This window comes from Podarcis raffonei, chromosome 2 (assembly GCF_027172205.1).
Source record: "Podarcis raffonei isolate rPodRaf1 chromosome 2, rPodRaf1.pri, whole genome shotgun sequence".
Lineage (NCBI taxonomy): Eukaryota > Metazoa > Chordata > Lepidosauria > Squamata > Lacertidae > Podarcis > Podarcis raffonei.
In genome coordinates, this window is record NC_070603.1 from 33451497 (window position 1) to 33468270 (window position 16774).

At 43.0% G+C, this 16774-nt stretch overlaps 1 protein-coding gene across 15 annotated transcripts in view; it reads right to left on the reverse strand.

The window, feature by feature from the left end:
* Positions 1-16774, reverse strand: part of CACNA1G (calcium voltage-gated channel subunit alpha1 G) — a 324964-nt gene that overhangs the window by 143027 nt on the left and 165163 nt on the right. For all 15 annotated transcript variants that reach the window (XM_053375770.1, XM_053375762.1, XM_053375763.1 and 12 more), the window contains exon 4: positions 1147-1244. In XM_053375770.1, the coding sequence (XP_053231745.1) occupies positions 1147-1244 (98 nt within the window). The remainder of the gene's footprint in view (positions 1-1146; positions 1245-16774) is intronic.

Sequence of the window (16774 nt, forward strand, 5' to 3'; positions counted from 1 at the left end):
TGGATCCAGCAAGGATTCAAATTGCTGGAATAGCTAGACAAGTTTCTCAGTAACGGTTCTCCAAGTATGGGATGTTAAAGTAACAAGGAAAGTGGCTCTGGGCCAAAGAGCCAGTGGGTACCTTCACCTCTTTGTTAGAAAGTCAAAGGTGGAGTTGGTGTGTGAGAGATAGGGGATGGATTCAGGCTGAAGCCTATGAGGCAGAGCCATGCCTGATTTTTGCTGGAACTCAAGGCTGTGGCAATGGAAGAAGCAAGACCTTCTTGGGGTGTGGATGGTGTGAGCCCCTCCATCATAGGCTCAGGTTGCACATACATGTAAATAAACCATATGTTGACACCAGTGTCTCTGCTGTCCCTCATTAAAAAGGAAACCTGGGTAAGTGGCCTGGAACCTGCTTGGAGGCGTGCAATAATACAGCAAGGAGCCATAGGTTGAGCATACAGTCCAGAACACTGAAATAAGTGGAATTCAGTATGGTCCAAGGACTTGTTATATTTGAAAGAAGAGTAATTCTCTTAAACTAAGCTATACCTGGCAGCCCTAGGAAGAGGAAGGAATTTGTTGGCCTCCAGATGTGGATGGACTCCAATTCCCATCGTATGCAGCCAACATGGGCAAAAGTCAGGATGATGGGATCTGGAGTCCAGCAACCCCTGGAGGGCTGCAGGTTCTCCTCCCCTATTCTACATCATCTTTCATACTAGTGCAAGCATGTACACAGAGAGAAGCATATGCTGTTTCTAGTAGTCTACCCTCTCTTTCCCATCACACCTCCTTGATGCCTCCAAACTCATTTTTTAATTTTCCTATAAAGGGATTCACATGAGACCCTTTTCCAGAAGCACTGTTCAGTAAGGGAAACAAAATACCAAGTCCTTGCCAGTCTGTTTGATTAATTATTCACTCTTTTTTTGAGGAGATGGCTTAGATGGATGGGCAATTCATTAAAAAGAGCACATTGGTACCAGGCTCTACATAAGGGGAGTCACAATAGCAGTCAGCGTGGTCAAGAGATGTAGGTGAGCGCGTTAAATGGGATTTTGGAAAAGATGTAAAATGTCCCACTTATTTCCAGATTGTCAGAAATAATGAGCTAGTTTCAAGGGGGAGAGAAAAAATGGGGAGAAAGGAGATTTTACTTACTAGGAACTCTGTTAATGGCTCTCAACGGCCGGAGTACCCTGACGGTCCGAACAGCTGAGAAACTGACATTCTGCAAGTCCAGAGAGTATTCCAACATGCTGAAAAAAAGCAAGAAATAAAGGGAACACATCAGAGTTCTGCAGGAAAAAAGTTAGACGCATCCCAAATCAAACAATCGACACATGGTGCCAGGAGAAAAACTCCCTAGCAGGACTTCTGTCCATGACTGAAGGGTCCTGGAGGAATTAATTATGGGTTTAATTATCATATCAGAATAAAGTTCATGAGCAAAAACTGTTCTATAAAGTCTCCCGTCCCTCTTATCGTCTGCATTTTTAATGCTCTTTTACAAAAAAAGTTTCTGAGGGCCGAAAGTTTCCCAAAGATTCTTTTACCATTGAGGAATGAGAGCATCCAGGGAGGAACTTTCCCAGTTAGCATAAAAATAATACGCTTTTGATTTGTTTTGTGGTTTCAAGACATGTGACCCGGTCAAAGGCCATTTGAGCAGGAGCAACGTCTCCGTTTATGGGATCGTCTTGGAGCAAGCTATATGTACCTATATGAATTATCTCACAGAATCATTTTCACACAATAAAAGACTCGTGGGAATCACTCCAAGTGAGGCCTCATGTTGATGTAAGTATGTGGAAGCATTTTTTCACCAGTCAATTTACACCTCAGTTCTCTCACCTCTGAAAGTCCTCTGCCAAAACGTCTCATGGCTCAGATCATACATCATCTCTCCTCGGGTCTTTTCACTGGCTTCCCATCCCCTTCTGTATCTAGCACAAACTTCTCTATAAAACTATCCTCAGCCTGCCACCCCCTCCCTCAAACCGCCGGCCTCTCTTTTAGCTCTTGATTCTCATATGCCTCTATCTGTGATTTTGTCTCCTCCAACCTTAACAGGCTTGGCCAACTGAAAATCTCAGTCAAAATACCTAAATCTGAAAATCTCAGGCTCACTTGAACACCCCCCACCCCACCCCATTCTTCCCTGCTGTATCCCATGGATGGAACTCACTTCCTGAATATGTGCAAATGCTCTCCCTTCAAACCTCTTCGCAAAACCCATCCATTCCATGTGGCCATGGCACACCCCTTCTGTCTTAATTCCCAAATGTAACAAAGCTTTAAACTTCTCTCATATCCTTCCCTCTCTCTCTCTCTCTCTCTCTCTCTCTCTCTCTGGCTCAGATTCCAACTTCCTTGGGGACCAGGACCTCTTAATTTTGGCTATAAAACTCTGTACACTACACTGATGTTTGTGACTGGACTTAACTTACCTTTACCTTTTTATACCAGCTCTCAATGGGGACCAAACCAGCATGGCAATAATTCTTTCTTTTTTTTCTTTATTATTTCAGAAAATGTATATGTCACTCTTGTAAAAACACAAAAACAAAAAACACCTCCAAGTGGTTTACAATAAGGATTAAGCAATAAAATCAGGAAAAAGTTACAACAATACTTGAAAATATACAAAAAAAATAAATACTAAAGCGGATTAAAATTACTTCGACTTTCTGAGCATCTTGGTAGGCTTGCCTAAATAAGAATGTTTTTAGCGAGTGTTGAACAGTACAGTGAAGGCGCCTGCTTCATCTCAGTGGGCAACTTGGGGCACGTTGGAGCTTTCCATGCCCACCACCCAAGTGTACACCACCTAAGTAAAAGTGCCATGTCCATATTCCCCCGCCAAGTAAGATTTGCCCACACACAAAGCCTAATGTTGCTCTGTCCTTTTCTGTCCTGATACAGCTCTATGTTTTCCTATGTAATATCAATATTACTTTAGGCCTGTGGGCTTTGCAATAAGTAAAGCTGTCAAAAAAATGTTGCCTGTGGAACACTGAAGAACTTTGGATTGTTTTTTTGGTAAAACACACAATGCGAGTTACAGAAAGGTAGCCGTGTTGGTCTGCCATAGTCAAAACAAAATTTTTTTTCCCTTCCAGTAGCACCTTAAAGACCAACTAAGTTAGTTCTTGGTATGAGCTTTTGTGTGCATGCACACTTCTAGTGTATCTGAAGAAGTGTGCATGCACACGAAAGCTCATACCAAGAACTAACTTAGTTGGTCTTTAAGGTGCTACTGGAAGGAAAAAAAATTTTTGTTTACACAATGCGAGCTTTTTTTAAATTAAAAAAAGAAGTTAAAAGCTTTATTTAATTTGTTCCAAAAACTGCTTTAACAAGAAACAAGGAAAGCCAGAGTTCTTCAGAACTCAGCAAGTTGCATTCGAGACAGACTCACATTGTAAGTTTGTTGTGAGGCTTGTAAAGCCTCCTGGAGGACACAGGCAACCACCAGAAAGAAAAGTTTGTGTGAATCTGTAAAGAAATACAATGGTACCTTGGTTTATCAACTTAATCCGTTCCGGAAGTCTGGAAGACTTGCTTTCCCATAGCAGCGGGGGGACTCAATTTACAAATGAAACACACTCAACAGGAGGCGGAACATGTTCTGCTTCCAAGGCAAAGTTCACAAACCAAAACACTTACTTCCGGGTTTGCAGCGTTCTTAATCCAAGTTGTTCATAAACTAAGCTGTTCTTAAACCAAGGTACCACTGTAATGGAATGTGCACTCAGCTACCTCGTCATCATTTGAAGGTAAGAACACCCCCCCCCCCACAAACAGACTATGGAACTTATTTGTCTGCAAACTGTCAGATTTAATCCACTCCAGAGGGACTCCTGTGCCACAACATTTCATCTACTTTGGTCAAAAGCTGGAAGAGGTTTTGCCGTTTAATGTTCCGTACTATAGTGAAAATGGGGGGAAACAAAACAGAGCAGCTCAAGAGCTGAAGTACAGATCAAAGCAGAGAGCGCACCGAGCAACACAGAAAGAGACTGGATTTTTTTAAAAGTTCCAATATTATTATTAATAATAATAATAATAATAATAATAATAATAATTTTAAAACACCAAAAGGCAAAACTTGGGGCCAGTGAGAGAAGTCTGAGCCTTCTTGTGGCCTTATAACCATCAACATGCTTCTCCAGGCACCCTCTTCCCAGCCATGGAAAGGCAGGAGAACTGTGGAGAAAGAATGCATAAAACTCTAAGAATGTCTTGCAGTCCTTTCCGGCAGAGAGAAGTGGCACACTGGCTTGCAAACAGAAATAAAGCAGCCTCTTGGATGTGCTTTCCCCTAATATCCTATCCATTCAGCTCAGCATCTTTCTGTTTAGTTTAGTTTTTCTTATCTTCCCCTAGCAACAAGCATTCCAAGACTATAATGTGAAGTAAGATTCAGCTGAGGAAACTAATGTTGGTTTGTTTTTCTTCTGGATGGCAGTTCTGCTAGAGATTCTGATAAGGAAAGAAGTTTTGAGAAACAAGTTCATTTCTCAGGTGAACCTGTCTGGGAACTTGTAGCAAAATAGGGAAACACTTGCTGCAAATTCTGGATTCATTTTTCTTACATAGAGGTACAGAAAATGTCATTTATGAGCCAACTCTGAACCACTCACCTGTGCAGAACTGCTTGGAAGAGAGACTACTCCGAACATACAGAATTTAGGAATACAGTGGTACCTCGGGTTACATACGCTTCAGGTTACAGAATCCGCTAACCCAGAAATATTACCTCGGGTTAAGAACTTTGCTTCAGGATGAGAACAGAAATCGTGCTCCGGCGGTGCAGCGGCAGCAGGAGGCACAACTAGCTAAAGTGGTGCTTCAGGTTAAGAACAGTTTCAGGTTAAGAACGGACCTCCGGAACGAAATAAGTACTTAACCCGAGGTACCACTATACAGGGCAGAATTCAGTGTAGAAGGGCAAGCATGTGGGAAATGGGGTCTGCATACACAATAGGACTTTCCCCTTGTCCCCTTGGACACCCCCTAAAGCTGTTCTGCCCCACCCCAACCCTCCAGAGCAGATTTAGGGGGGGTGGGGTGCATGGGGGAGGAAGTCCTGTTGAGTGGACAGATCTCATTCCACACATGCAACAACTTAGTTTATCAGTGGTCATCCATGACACACCACAAATCACAGCTATAGATGCACAGCATAACCTTCATTTTACCTCGTGGAATGTACCTGAGTAACTTAATGGCTTACTATATTCCTTCTACTTAAAGGTAGCTGCTTGCATAATAGCAATTTTGCAAGCATCTTTTAAAAGTTCCTTTGCAGCCAGAACCATATTTACTAGATTGAGTGATGTCTGATTTATTATAATGAGAAATAGATGCTGTCTCTGCATGGCAGAGAAAAACTCCAGTGCAAACAGACATCAGATTAACACACAAAGGGTTGTATCCAATGGCGTCAGAGCGCAGATCTGTTCTCACTGTGGGACTTCCCCTTCCTCTCCTCTCCCTGCCCGTCAATCTGCTCCAAGGGAACAGAAGAGGGGGTGGGATTCCATTGCAACACAGTCAGGCTGGATAGCTCAGTGGGTTAGAGCATGGTGCTAATAACGCCAAGGTTGCAGGTTCGATCCGTGTATGGGATGACTGCGTATTCCTGCATTGCAGGGGCTTGGACCAGATGATCCTCAGTATCCCTTGCAACTCTACAATTCTATGTACATAACCCTTTTCGAGGTGTTGTTTCCTATGCTTCTAATGTAGCACTGGAGTACCAAACCAGTTGCACAGTGATTCCCCATGCTGCAGCAACACCCTTAAACTCTACAATCCCTCCTGTAGTGCAAGCAAAAAGGAAAAAAAAAAAGACTCAAAAGACAGAGGGGGCGGACGGACTTGGGAATAAAGAGAATACCAGTCTACTAAAACCAAGAGATCTGAAAACATTTAAACTGCATACAAAGCCAAATCAGAGCAGTTCATTTTGTGCTGACGGGAAGTTTATGAGCAAGTTGTGAATATGCATAACCGCTGCAAGGGAAAAATGTGAAAAGAAGGTGAGAGCTTGGAGGAGCATCAGATGTTCACATTGTGGGAAACCCCCTTAAAAAGAATGATCCTGCAGATGTCCCTGTCAGGAGAAGAAATGCCCACATATGTGTATGGTGGATTGAAAGCCACCCAGCTGAAGCAGGAGTTGGCAAGATGCAGTTACAGTGGTACCTTGGGTTACAGATGCTTCAGGTTACATACGCTTCAGGTTACAGACTCCACTAACCCAGAAATAGTACCTCGGGTTAAGAACTTTACCTCAGGATGAGAACAGAAATCATGCTCCGGTGGCGCAGCAGCAGCAGCAGCAGCAGAAGGCGGCCCCATTAGCTAAAGTGGTACCTCAGGTTAAGAACAGTTTCAGGTTCAGAACGGACCTCCTGAACGAATTAAGTTCTTAACCCGAGGTACCACTGTATTTTATAGGTTAGAATGGGATTGAAATCTCTCTACCCCTGCCCAGCCAATTCCAATTTATCACAGCATCTGAGAAGTGTGGTTTACCAGTCTTGAATTGCATTTTGCACAAGAAGGCATATCTACAGCACGGGTACCTGAGCGAGGGAGTCAAGAGCTGCGTGCACATGTCCTCTCAAAATACTCCATTTGCAGACAGGAGAATTCTGTCTGTCCATTTCACCAAATTTCCTGAGAGGGAAGGAATTTTTCCAGCAGTTTCTTGGTGTCAGGGACTGGCAGGGCTCTGAAGAGTGTGTGGTAAAAAGGCTGGGCAGGGGGCAGAGGCCAACTCAAGAGAGAGGACCAGCTATTTATAAGGTTTTGTGCCACTCATGAGGCTAGAGCCAAGGCTGGAGGAAGGGGAAAAGACTGAGCAGTCAGCAGCAGGAGAGGAGGTGCAGGATGTGGAGGAAGAGGCTGTTCAGGTGAGGTGCAGGGCGGTCAAATCCTCACTGTCCCCTGGAACCAGGAGGGGCTTGAATAGGCAAGCGCAGAGGCGACTTGGGTATAGGAGAATTCACCGGTCACTTGTGCACAGTCCATCTGAAAAGAATACTTAAGCTGAGAGGGGGGCATGGTCCCACTGTTGTTTCAGCTGTTCAGCCAGGGCACAAGCCTGGGCAAGTTAATGCCAGCTACATAGTTGCTAAAAGCATTTGTGAATGTGTTTTTGGTGCATCTTAGAAGCTGCTGTGAAGCATGCTTTTGATAATGAAGAATTAAACTACCGGCTGTTTGTCCTCCTTGCCTGAGTGTGAGCAGGACACCTAGGGGATGGAGTTCACCATTTGCAGGGGAACCTGAACAGGGTCCGTCCCCCCTCCCCCCTTTCCCCTGAAGGCTTTATTTATTTCTGCTGCTTCAAGTAGCAAGAGCAGCATCTGTGTTGGCAACCTAGCCACCGTTTTGCATCCTCCACAATGCCATAGTCCTAGCATTGCTCCAGAGCAGGCATAGGCAAACTCCAGCCCTCCAGATGTTTGGGCCTATAATTCCCATCATCCCTAGCTAACAGGACCAGTGGTCAGGGATGATGGGAATTGTAGTCTCAAACATCTGGAGGGCCGAAGTTTGCCTATGCCTGCTCCAGAGCATTGGGGACTGAGCGGGTGATGAATGGCACAAAAGAATGGTGTAGAACATTTTCAGAAAATTCTGCAAGGTTGCTTTCTTTTTCTATAGGGTGAGATAAAGAAAAATATCTGGAATGTTCTCATTAAAAACATGTCTTCTGGGGAATTTTGGGCCAACCCTAAGGGGGCTTCTAAGAGAAAATTAGTACCTTCACCAAACTACAGTTCCCAGGATTGTCCTTGGGAAAGTTATGAGAGTTCAACTTTATCAAGCCTATACTAATTTTTAGGAACCACACAAGCACAACATTGACTGATTTGGAAGTGGCAAAGGATGCATGAAATGATATGTTTACTTGCTCCATGTGAAACAGCCACAAGATGGCTCCCTGAGCTGAAGACCGTTCCAGGCTGGTTACAGATGATAACATGAGGTGGGGGGGACTGAGCTAGAATCTGAACTTGGTACAGACTTGTTTGTTTCTTTGTAGGACATTTCAATGAACATATAATGGGCCCTCCATTATTCTACAAAGAAGACAGGTGGTTGCTGGATCTAGTTAGATTCTGATTGGGAAAGAAGCAGCAGTCTTCATAGCCAATCACGGGCATGGTTCTCCATGGGGATTTCCAACATGCAAGTTAGAAATATCACACAAGGAACCTTGGGGACCTTCTCTAGAGCAACGCACACCCAATGTCAGCACATCCAACCCACTTCATTTCCTGAGGATGGGAAATTATATACAAGAAATGACTGGGCTGCATTTTATTCTTCTTAAGAGAAAGCTCTGCCATATATTCTTTAAAGTACACCATAAGATCTTCCAGGTTGGATGTCATGGTTCCTTATTATCTACAAAGTGGAGCAATCAGAATCGAGACAGAGCATTAAGCAATCAGGGGACAGAAAGAAAATGACGTCTAGGTAGCTTACATTGTATCTCTGGAAAAGCAGAGAGAAATTTGAAGGCTTTGTCACCTGCAACTATCACTCAGCCAATGTCCATTATATGCTGCTCACTATCTTAATCGGGAGGGCAATGAATTTGACACTCCCAGCTCAAAACAGGGAACAGAAGTACGTGCAAAGCCAGGGATCTTGGCAAATGTGGCTTTGAAAATAGTGACATCCATTGCTGCTCTAGACTTGGGTCGGGGTATATGCTCTAACACAGAAGGACTGCCATGCTTACTACTAAGATTAGCTATCAGCGCTAATCTTCTAACTCCAGCTCCTAACATGGCAACATTATGGTACAAACTATATATAGGTAACCTGATGGGGGCTTCAAACTGCTTGCTTATAGATTTTGCAGATTTCTTCTCCTGCCCAAATACTTTGTGATTTCAGAAAAGTCTAATGATAACAAAGGGTGTTTCAAGGTCCAATTCCCAATCTAAGTATCCAGCTTCTCCTGGTTGCATTAGCCTCGCTGACTTAGGTCATGTAACACAGTCCAAAAACACTTGAATAACGCTCAGGAATAATTAAAATCTAGAAACTGAGGCATGCTGCCAATTTGAATCATTATCACAAGCAGTTAATGGTAACAGTTCATATATCTTGCAAAGCACTCGGCTATCAGAATTTGATGGATTGGACATAAGCATTGACAGTCCTGCAGCCAACAAATGGGGTTGGGGACCAGTGCTTCCGAGGATGCAATCCTATGCGCATTTACCCGAGAGTAAGCACCACTGAGAGACGCGGGTGGCGCTGTGGGTTAAACCGCAGAGCCTAGGGCTTGCTGATCAGAAGGTTGGCAGTTTGAATCCCCGCAACGGGGTGAGCTCCTGTTGCTCAGTCCCTGCTCCTGCCAATCTAGCAGTTCAAGGCGGGAAGGTAAACGGCGTTTCCGTGCACTGCTCTGCTTCGCCAGAAGCAGCTTAGTCATGCTGGCCACATGACCCAGAAGCTGTACGCTGGCTCCCATGGCCAGTAAAGTGAGATGAGTGCCACAACCCCATAGTCATCCATGACTGGAACCTAACAGTCAGGGGTCCCTTTAAGCACCAATGAACATAATGGGGTTTGCTTCCAAGTAAACACTGACTGAACTTTAAGTTGGTATGGCGCCCCTCCTAGAAATAACATGCATTCCAGATTCCCATGTTGATTTTTTTTGCAGCTGTGGCCCTCTAGCTGTTGTTTGACTCCAAGTCCCATCGGTCCCAGCCAGCATGGCCAATGGCTATGGGCGATGGTAGCTGTAGTCCAGCAACATTTGTTGGGTCAAAGGTTCCACATCCTGTTCTAGTGCAAGCTGTCTTGAGATGCATGGAAATATGTGCATCTGAGGATATATATTTTTGGAATGATTTGCTATATTGAGAAAATGTTTCACAAATATTTACTTTTAAAAAAATTAAAAGCTTTGGATACTGCATTTTAAACCTAATTCCGAAGACAAGGACAATTCTGTCATCGTCTCCTGCAGCATGTCCCAGATCTTCGACTGGATATTAGCCAAAATGGATCTGGAAATGTGCTGCTATTCTGCAGCAAAACCTCCAGTGCTAAAAACAAGGTGGGGGTGCACGGTGGAAATCCAAGGAAACCAGTCTCTATCCTATTGCTCTGATCCTTACATTTGCTGAAACAACCAGAACTGACCCATATTAGAAAGGGAACTCCTAACTCGGTATTGATACATTCACTCGTATACTGTACATTATATACATAGAAAAACTAATGAATAGACTGAACAGCAGCAACTCATCTGTCACAATTAGCTGCTCCATACTAATAATGAGAAAAGGCAAAGGGAACATAAAGGTGATGAAATTACATTTGGGCTCATGGTAACCTGGGAAAGTGAGTTACAGTGGGTATTTGTCACCTCACTGTTTCAGGTGGCTGGTTTATGTCTAACGTCGCTTTAGTTTGATGGCTGTTTTAAGAAACATTATTATTATGGGAGGTTTATTATGTTGACATTTTGGTTTCAATATTCTGACTAGGATTATGGTCTGTGATACGTATTTTCAATAATGTCTGGTGTTCTTATTTGTTACTGCCTTGAGCATCATCTGAGAATTAGGTGGGATATACCTTTCTTCCCTGCCCCCACCCGCATCTTGGAGGACAAGGTGGTGTTACATGGGGGGGGGGTCCTCAAGGTGCCTAAGCCTCAACAAGATGGCTGCATCATGTGCCCTGTCCTCAGACCATGCTCTAGTAAATAGTTTGCATCCCATAGATTTGGAAATTAAGACTGAATACACTTCTGTTTACTCTACATCCAGTGTGTTCCCACTGCTGGCTGGGGAAGGGGTGCACATATGATGTTAGCCATAATACATATGGTATGTATCCTGCTGTTTCTTATGAAATATCGTGTTTTTATGAACTTTTCTCTGAACCAGTTTTGATCCAAATTGAGAAAAAGAACATCCTAGCTACTTTTAAGCTAGTAATGGGTACACAGCCTAAGTACCATACTGAGAAATCTAGCTGCTAATTATACAATTTCAAGATAATTTGCTTCATTTTGGTAAGCAGCTTCATTTAGGTATTAGGAAGGCACTGGCCCAGTGCCCAGACACCTAACCATTATATGAATTGAGAACCAGCTCTAGCACACACCCAGCACTGCCCTGAATTGGCCTAATTTCAGGTGAAGGTTGGTAGTGGTAGTGAGCAAGCAGTTGAGCCTGCCCAACTGTACTGATATTTCCATAGTTGAACTTCTGATAAGGGACCCCAAATTCCCTGGAATCCAGTTCTGGGGTTGGGGGGAAACCACACTGCTCTATGATATCAATTCAGTACATCATCTGGAACCTCTTACATGGTCAGGTTCTGCAGAGTCACTAATTCTCCTGCCCTTTGGGGTTTGTGTTTAAAGGAAAGCATAATGGCACTTTAAGAAGTCACAACTCAAACTGTAAAGAGGCAGAAAATAAGAATACATCATATATTCACCAACTCTAAGAAGCACTTTAGTTTCTGCATATTTTGGGGGTGAAAGAATTCGCCCTCAGTGCTTGAGGGTATTCACACTTTTAGATGCTGCACTTATATTATTCTTTGGGTGGCAAAGGTCTGCCTCCCAGCTTCTGTCAACCTTTAACTACTCTTTCAATATCCATTTCCCAGAATTCCCTTTGAAATAATGGCCCATGATTATGTGATTCATCAAAACTTCTCATTTCTATGAGGAGCTCTGTTCTAGCCAAAGCTGTATTTTAAAAAGAATGAGATCTGATAATATGGCAGCATTCTCTCTCTAATCTCCAATGAGCTTAGCTATAATTAGAGGGGAGTGTGGCAAATACTATATCCTCTATGAGTAGTGCTAATAGTTGTATTATATTGTCACAAAGAAACAATTTCTTCTCCTGGAGTTCAGTCTGGACAACCTAATATGGCAAGGCATAATTTTCAGAGGGGCCCAGCTGCATGTAGAGCCCCCTAGATCAGGCATCCCCAAACGGCCCTCCAGCTGTTTTAGGACTACAACTCCCATCATCCCTAGCTAACAGGACCAGTGGTCAGGGATGATGGGAACTGTAGTCCCAAAACAGCTAGAGGGTTGAGTTTGGGGATGCCTGCCCTAGATAATGAATGCCACAAACTCAGTTTGATTCTTTGGACACTACCAGAGTGAGTGAGCATGGCACCTCATGTCTTGTACACAGACTCTGCTAAGCAGTAGGACTTAAAACAAAAAAAAAACACAACCTATGTCAATTTAAAACATGGCTCTTCAACATGCCCCATGTAGAATTCAGCCCCTAATTGCACATATTCAGCTCATGGATTCTGGACCTACATCAATGCCTGTGAGAGGTGTTTCTGAAATGAAGATTAAGCTATCTTTTGGAACAGAACTGAGGATGGTGTCCAACTAAATAGTTCCATAAGTAACCCTTCCTCTCCCTTCTCCCCTTAAATCTGTTTTAGGGAAAATTACATGAAAAGGACAACAAAGACTTTAAAAGAAAATGGGAACCATTTACAACATATATGAAGAGGCAACATAAAGAAATGGACTCACTGGCAGGGTTTGAGTAAACAATCACAACTGTATACAACAAAAAATAAGACTATATGTATTGAGAAAATTTTGGGGAAACAATACGCAGGGTGAACAATATGGAGATAAAACAAAACGGGAGTATGAGGGAAGTCCAGGGGGAGGAGGGTTGAAATATGAAAAATTGTTGAAGATATATTCTTAGAAGAAGTATACATGGAAAAATCAATAAAAATTATTTTTTTTAAAAAAAAAATCTGTTCTAGGGTTTCCCCCCAATCCTGCAGAACAGATTTGGCAAGGCTGGGGGCACGCATGGGGAGAGCAGGGGAGGAACTTTCATTGCGCAAGTGTAAATCCTTGTGCCGACCAAATGAACTAGTTGGATGCTGCCTTTAATTATGGACTTGAAAGGCATATGAGAAACAGAGGAGAGATGGCCCCAGTCTCAAACTGGGATTACACATGCCAAAGGCAGCTGCTATAAAAGTGCATATGGGTAGGTAGGTGGGAACAACATAATGTGCTGCACAGCACTCTGTGAAACACACACACACACACTTATTGTTGTTAGCCGCTCTGAGCCCAGCTTCGGCTGGGGAGGGCGGGATATAAATAAATTATTATTATTATTATTATTATTATTATTATTATTATTATTATTAATATTGAAACCTTTCCCACTTTTGCAGTAATAAACAAAATCTTTTCCATGGGTGATACCCAGTGCTAGTCATTGGGTATCACTATCTTATTCCACTTCCAACAGCTGTGCTCTCTTAGTAACCTCACTTCTGTACTGAAATAATAGTGTCCAACAGTAGAAGGAAGTAGCATTACCCAAACCAGAACCACAAACTGGATGTGGATAAAGGTAAAGGGGGGGGGGCTTTTGTGAAACTTTTTGCCCGTATTCCACATCAATGTGCTTTTCTTTCAAGCACAAAGCTTTACTGTGTAAGCAGGGAAAGGGAACCTGTGGTCTTTCCAGATGCTGTTGGACTCTAATGATGATGGGAGCTGTAGTTCAACAACATTGGGACGGTCACAGGTTCTACAATACTGCTGTCTAGGTTGATGTGAAAAGTTATCAGGCAGAACTTTGGAAGAAAGCAGGATTGCCATGCCGTGAACGGACTTTTCGATCAGGAAGCTGCCCTGCCTGGAACATTTCCTCAAATGTGAGGCTCAAGTCTCTTACACTTGTATGCATGTGAACATATGATAATTCTTATTATGAAAGAGAAAGACAGGATAGAGAAGCATTTGTATTGCAAATGGACATTCTGGCCCAAGCTGGTTTCCTATTCATCTTTCAAGCTGAAATGAAGCAAGAACTGCTTAAAGCCTCATGTGTGAAATGTTCTTAGATTCAAATCCTGCTGCATACAGACAGAAACTCTGCCAGGCCTGGATCAGCTACTACAGCTTGGATATTTTTTTTAGCTTGCAGAAACATTTTCTCCTCATAAGCCTTGGCCTGGCAGTCATTAAGGGCAGTGCTCTCCTGATGTTACATCCTTAGTTATCTCTGGCAACATGTCAGGTCCTGCGCTTCTCAAATGTAGCTGCCTTATCTGCAGATGGAAGTGGGAGATATCCTTTGTGGAGATGTTGCATGGGAAGGAATAGTAAAACCTATCAGGAGAAACCCCACACACAACAGATATGCCAAAAATGTTATTTTAAAGCAGTCTAGTACTGGGTCACCCCATTAGATTTCTCTGTCTGCTGGCTCAGAGGTGGAGGAATCTGAAGCAGAAAAATAGGCAACATTCCGAACACCTTACAAGTACCTTACTAGAATGGAGAAAGGTGTGCTATTTTAGTTAACAAAGTAAAAAGGAAGAGGCCTGTGTCCTCCTCAGCAGTGAAACAAAGGAGAAAGTCAATGAGCTTGGGGAGTGGGAGAGGGGGAAATGATATTTCATTTCACATTTAAACTATGGATCTTTTGTCAGCTAGATTGCTTTTGACAGGGGCCAGATGGGAACAGTTCAGACACTCAAAGAGAAGGAAAATCTTAAAGCAAGAGACAAAGCTGATCAAGCAGAAGTCAATGGCAAAGCTGTAATATGTCTGGACCAAAAGTCTTATGCCCATATGCCTGCAGAGCTGTGAAGGACTGGCCCAGAAATGGCACTGGGGTTGTGTCACTGTCTGAATAAAGGAAATTTTGTTTAGATTAAATATATATATATATAAAATGAACCCCAAAGACCCTTCAAGCTGGGACTCACTACAAGGGCTTTAATGCATTTTTTTGTGCAGACAACACATGAGAAATGACAGTGGGTGTAGGCAGCCATTGATGCATCTTCAAAACACTGTGTTAGAAAGTGCTGCTGCTGGACTCCAATCCCATCAGTCCCAACCAATGGTCAGAGATGATGGGAGTAGTAGTCCAGCAGCATCTGGAGGGCCACAGGTCCACCATCCTTGAAACTAACCCTAGGCAGATGCCTCCAGTCTTCAAAATAACCCTCTTCCCAGAAGCCTCCCCAAGCTGTAGCTCTGGTCTGAAACATCAGATGAAACACTGTCTACAGCCTCCTTTGCAAGCCTGATATGGAACCCTACCCTAAAATTGAATAAGCTATGGTAAGATAACATGTCATTTCACCTTCAGTATGGATTTTTACATTATATTCTTCTCCAGTTATTAAAATGAATAAAACTAATCAAGAGGCAATGTAATGGAAACGGTTCACATTCAGATAGTTTAATTGTTTGGACAAATAATGCCATCATGTTAGCCCCAGAGAAGATTAATCAGATAATGGACAGTGGTTAGAGAAATGGAACCAGGATCTTCCCCTTCTGCAAAATGGGAATAATTTTGACCACACAAGATTCTTACAAGAGAAGACTTTTTAAGTAGTTTTGCAGAGTACTTTTCAAATTAAAACCAGATAAATACTAAGTTGCTGCAATTGACAATTGTGCATAGGCTCTCCTGGTAGTCATCTTCCTGCAGAGCCGGCAAATCTCATCTGCAGCTGGAGACCAAGAATAGGGTTGATTTTGAGAAAGGCGTATCTTCCCAGAAACATACATTTCTTTTGTTCAACTGTTGCCTCTGGTCAAATAGTTTTTGCAGGTTTTGTAACCACACAAAACCTGTGTACTAGAATCAAATGGGATGAATGCAAATGGAGATCTTTCTTTCATGCTGCCTTTAACAATACAGGGGTGGGGGAAACACACCTGTCTGTCTCCAGCCCTTTAAACACCTCACCCACCCGCAGAACAGAACAGCTCAGTACATAACAACTTCAAGCAGGAAGAAGCTATAAAAATGTCTCAGATTTCTGGGTGAACTACCATCAAAATAAATGGTGCAATTACAACCCTACAAGCTCCATCCCCTCTTCACTACCCCAAATCCCTCCTGTCTGTCATTTCCCAACTTCCAGGCTCTTGGCTGTTCATCTTTGAGAGTCTCCGCTGAGGCAGCCAAACTGCTTCTGCTCATATACTCCAGGCAAGGATCATTACCGAAAGCAAACTGGGGATAACCCCGAGGAAGATTTTGTCCAGACTGGCTTTGAAAGGTACGTTAGAAGGGCTTTTCTAAGCACATTCTAATCGGCCCCAAAAGCCTGGCAAGAAGAAAAGACTGCAGATGTTATTAGACTGCGTTAAATTGGCCACGTGAAAGCATAGGAGGGAAGCCTAGGCTGGGTTTCAACTCAGCCAGCTTAGCACATGTTCAGAATTACATGCTGTCTTCTTTGCACGCGACTCTCAGAATGCATCGGTGAGAAAAAGAGCAATGCAACGTAGATTCTGGATAAGAATACAGACGCTCACAGATCTGCTCTGCATTCTTCAAGATTTCCCCCCAGGGACAACTTTGAGCTTGTGAGCTGCATCCTCATAGTTACAGTGATGCAACTGGGCCTCCCCAGGGTAGCATGTGCCTGAATGCAAGCTCAGCTAGCCATACCTAGTATCTACAGATTTGCTCTGACATACAGGGACATAATATGAACACCCCTAGCTTCCATTTAATTAAGTTTTTGCTCAGGAGAAGCCAGCCTCACCCCAAAATGTGGTTGGATTTGCCCTGTTAAATAAATTAAGATAAATGATGATAAATAATAATAATAATAATAATAATAATAATAATAATAATAATAGAGATGTTACTGGCTCCAAGCTATAAAGCTGATCAAAACAGCAGGAAGTCTCATTCTGCTTTCCCTGCTACACATTCAGTCCATCATCGGA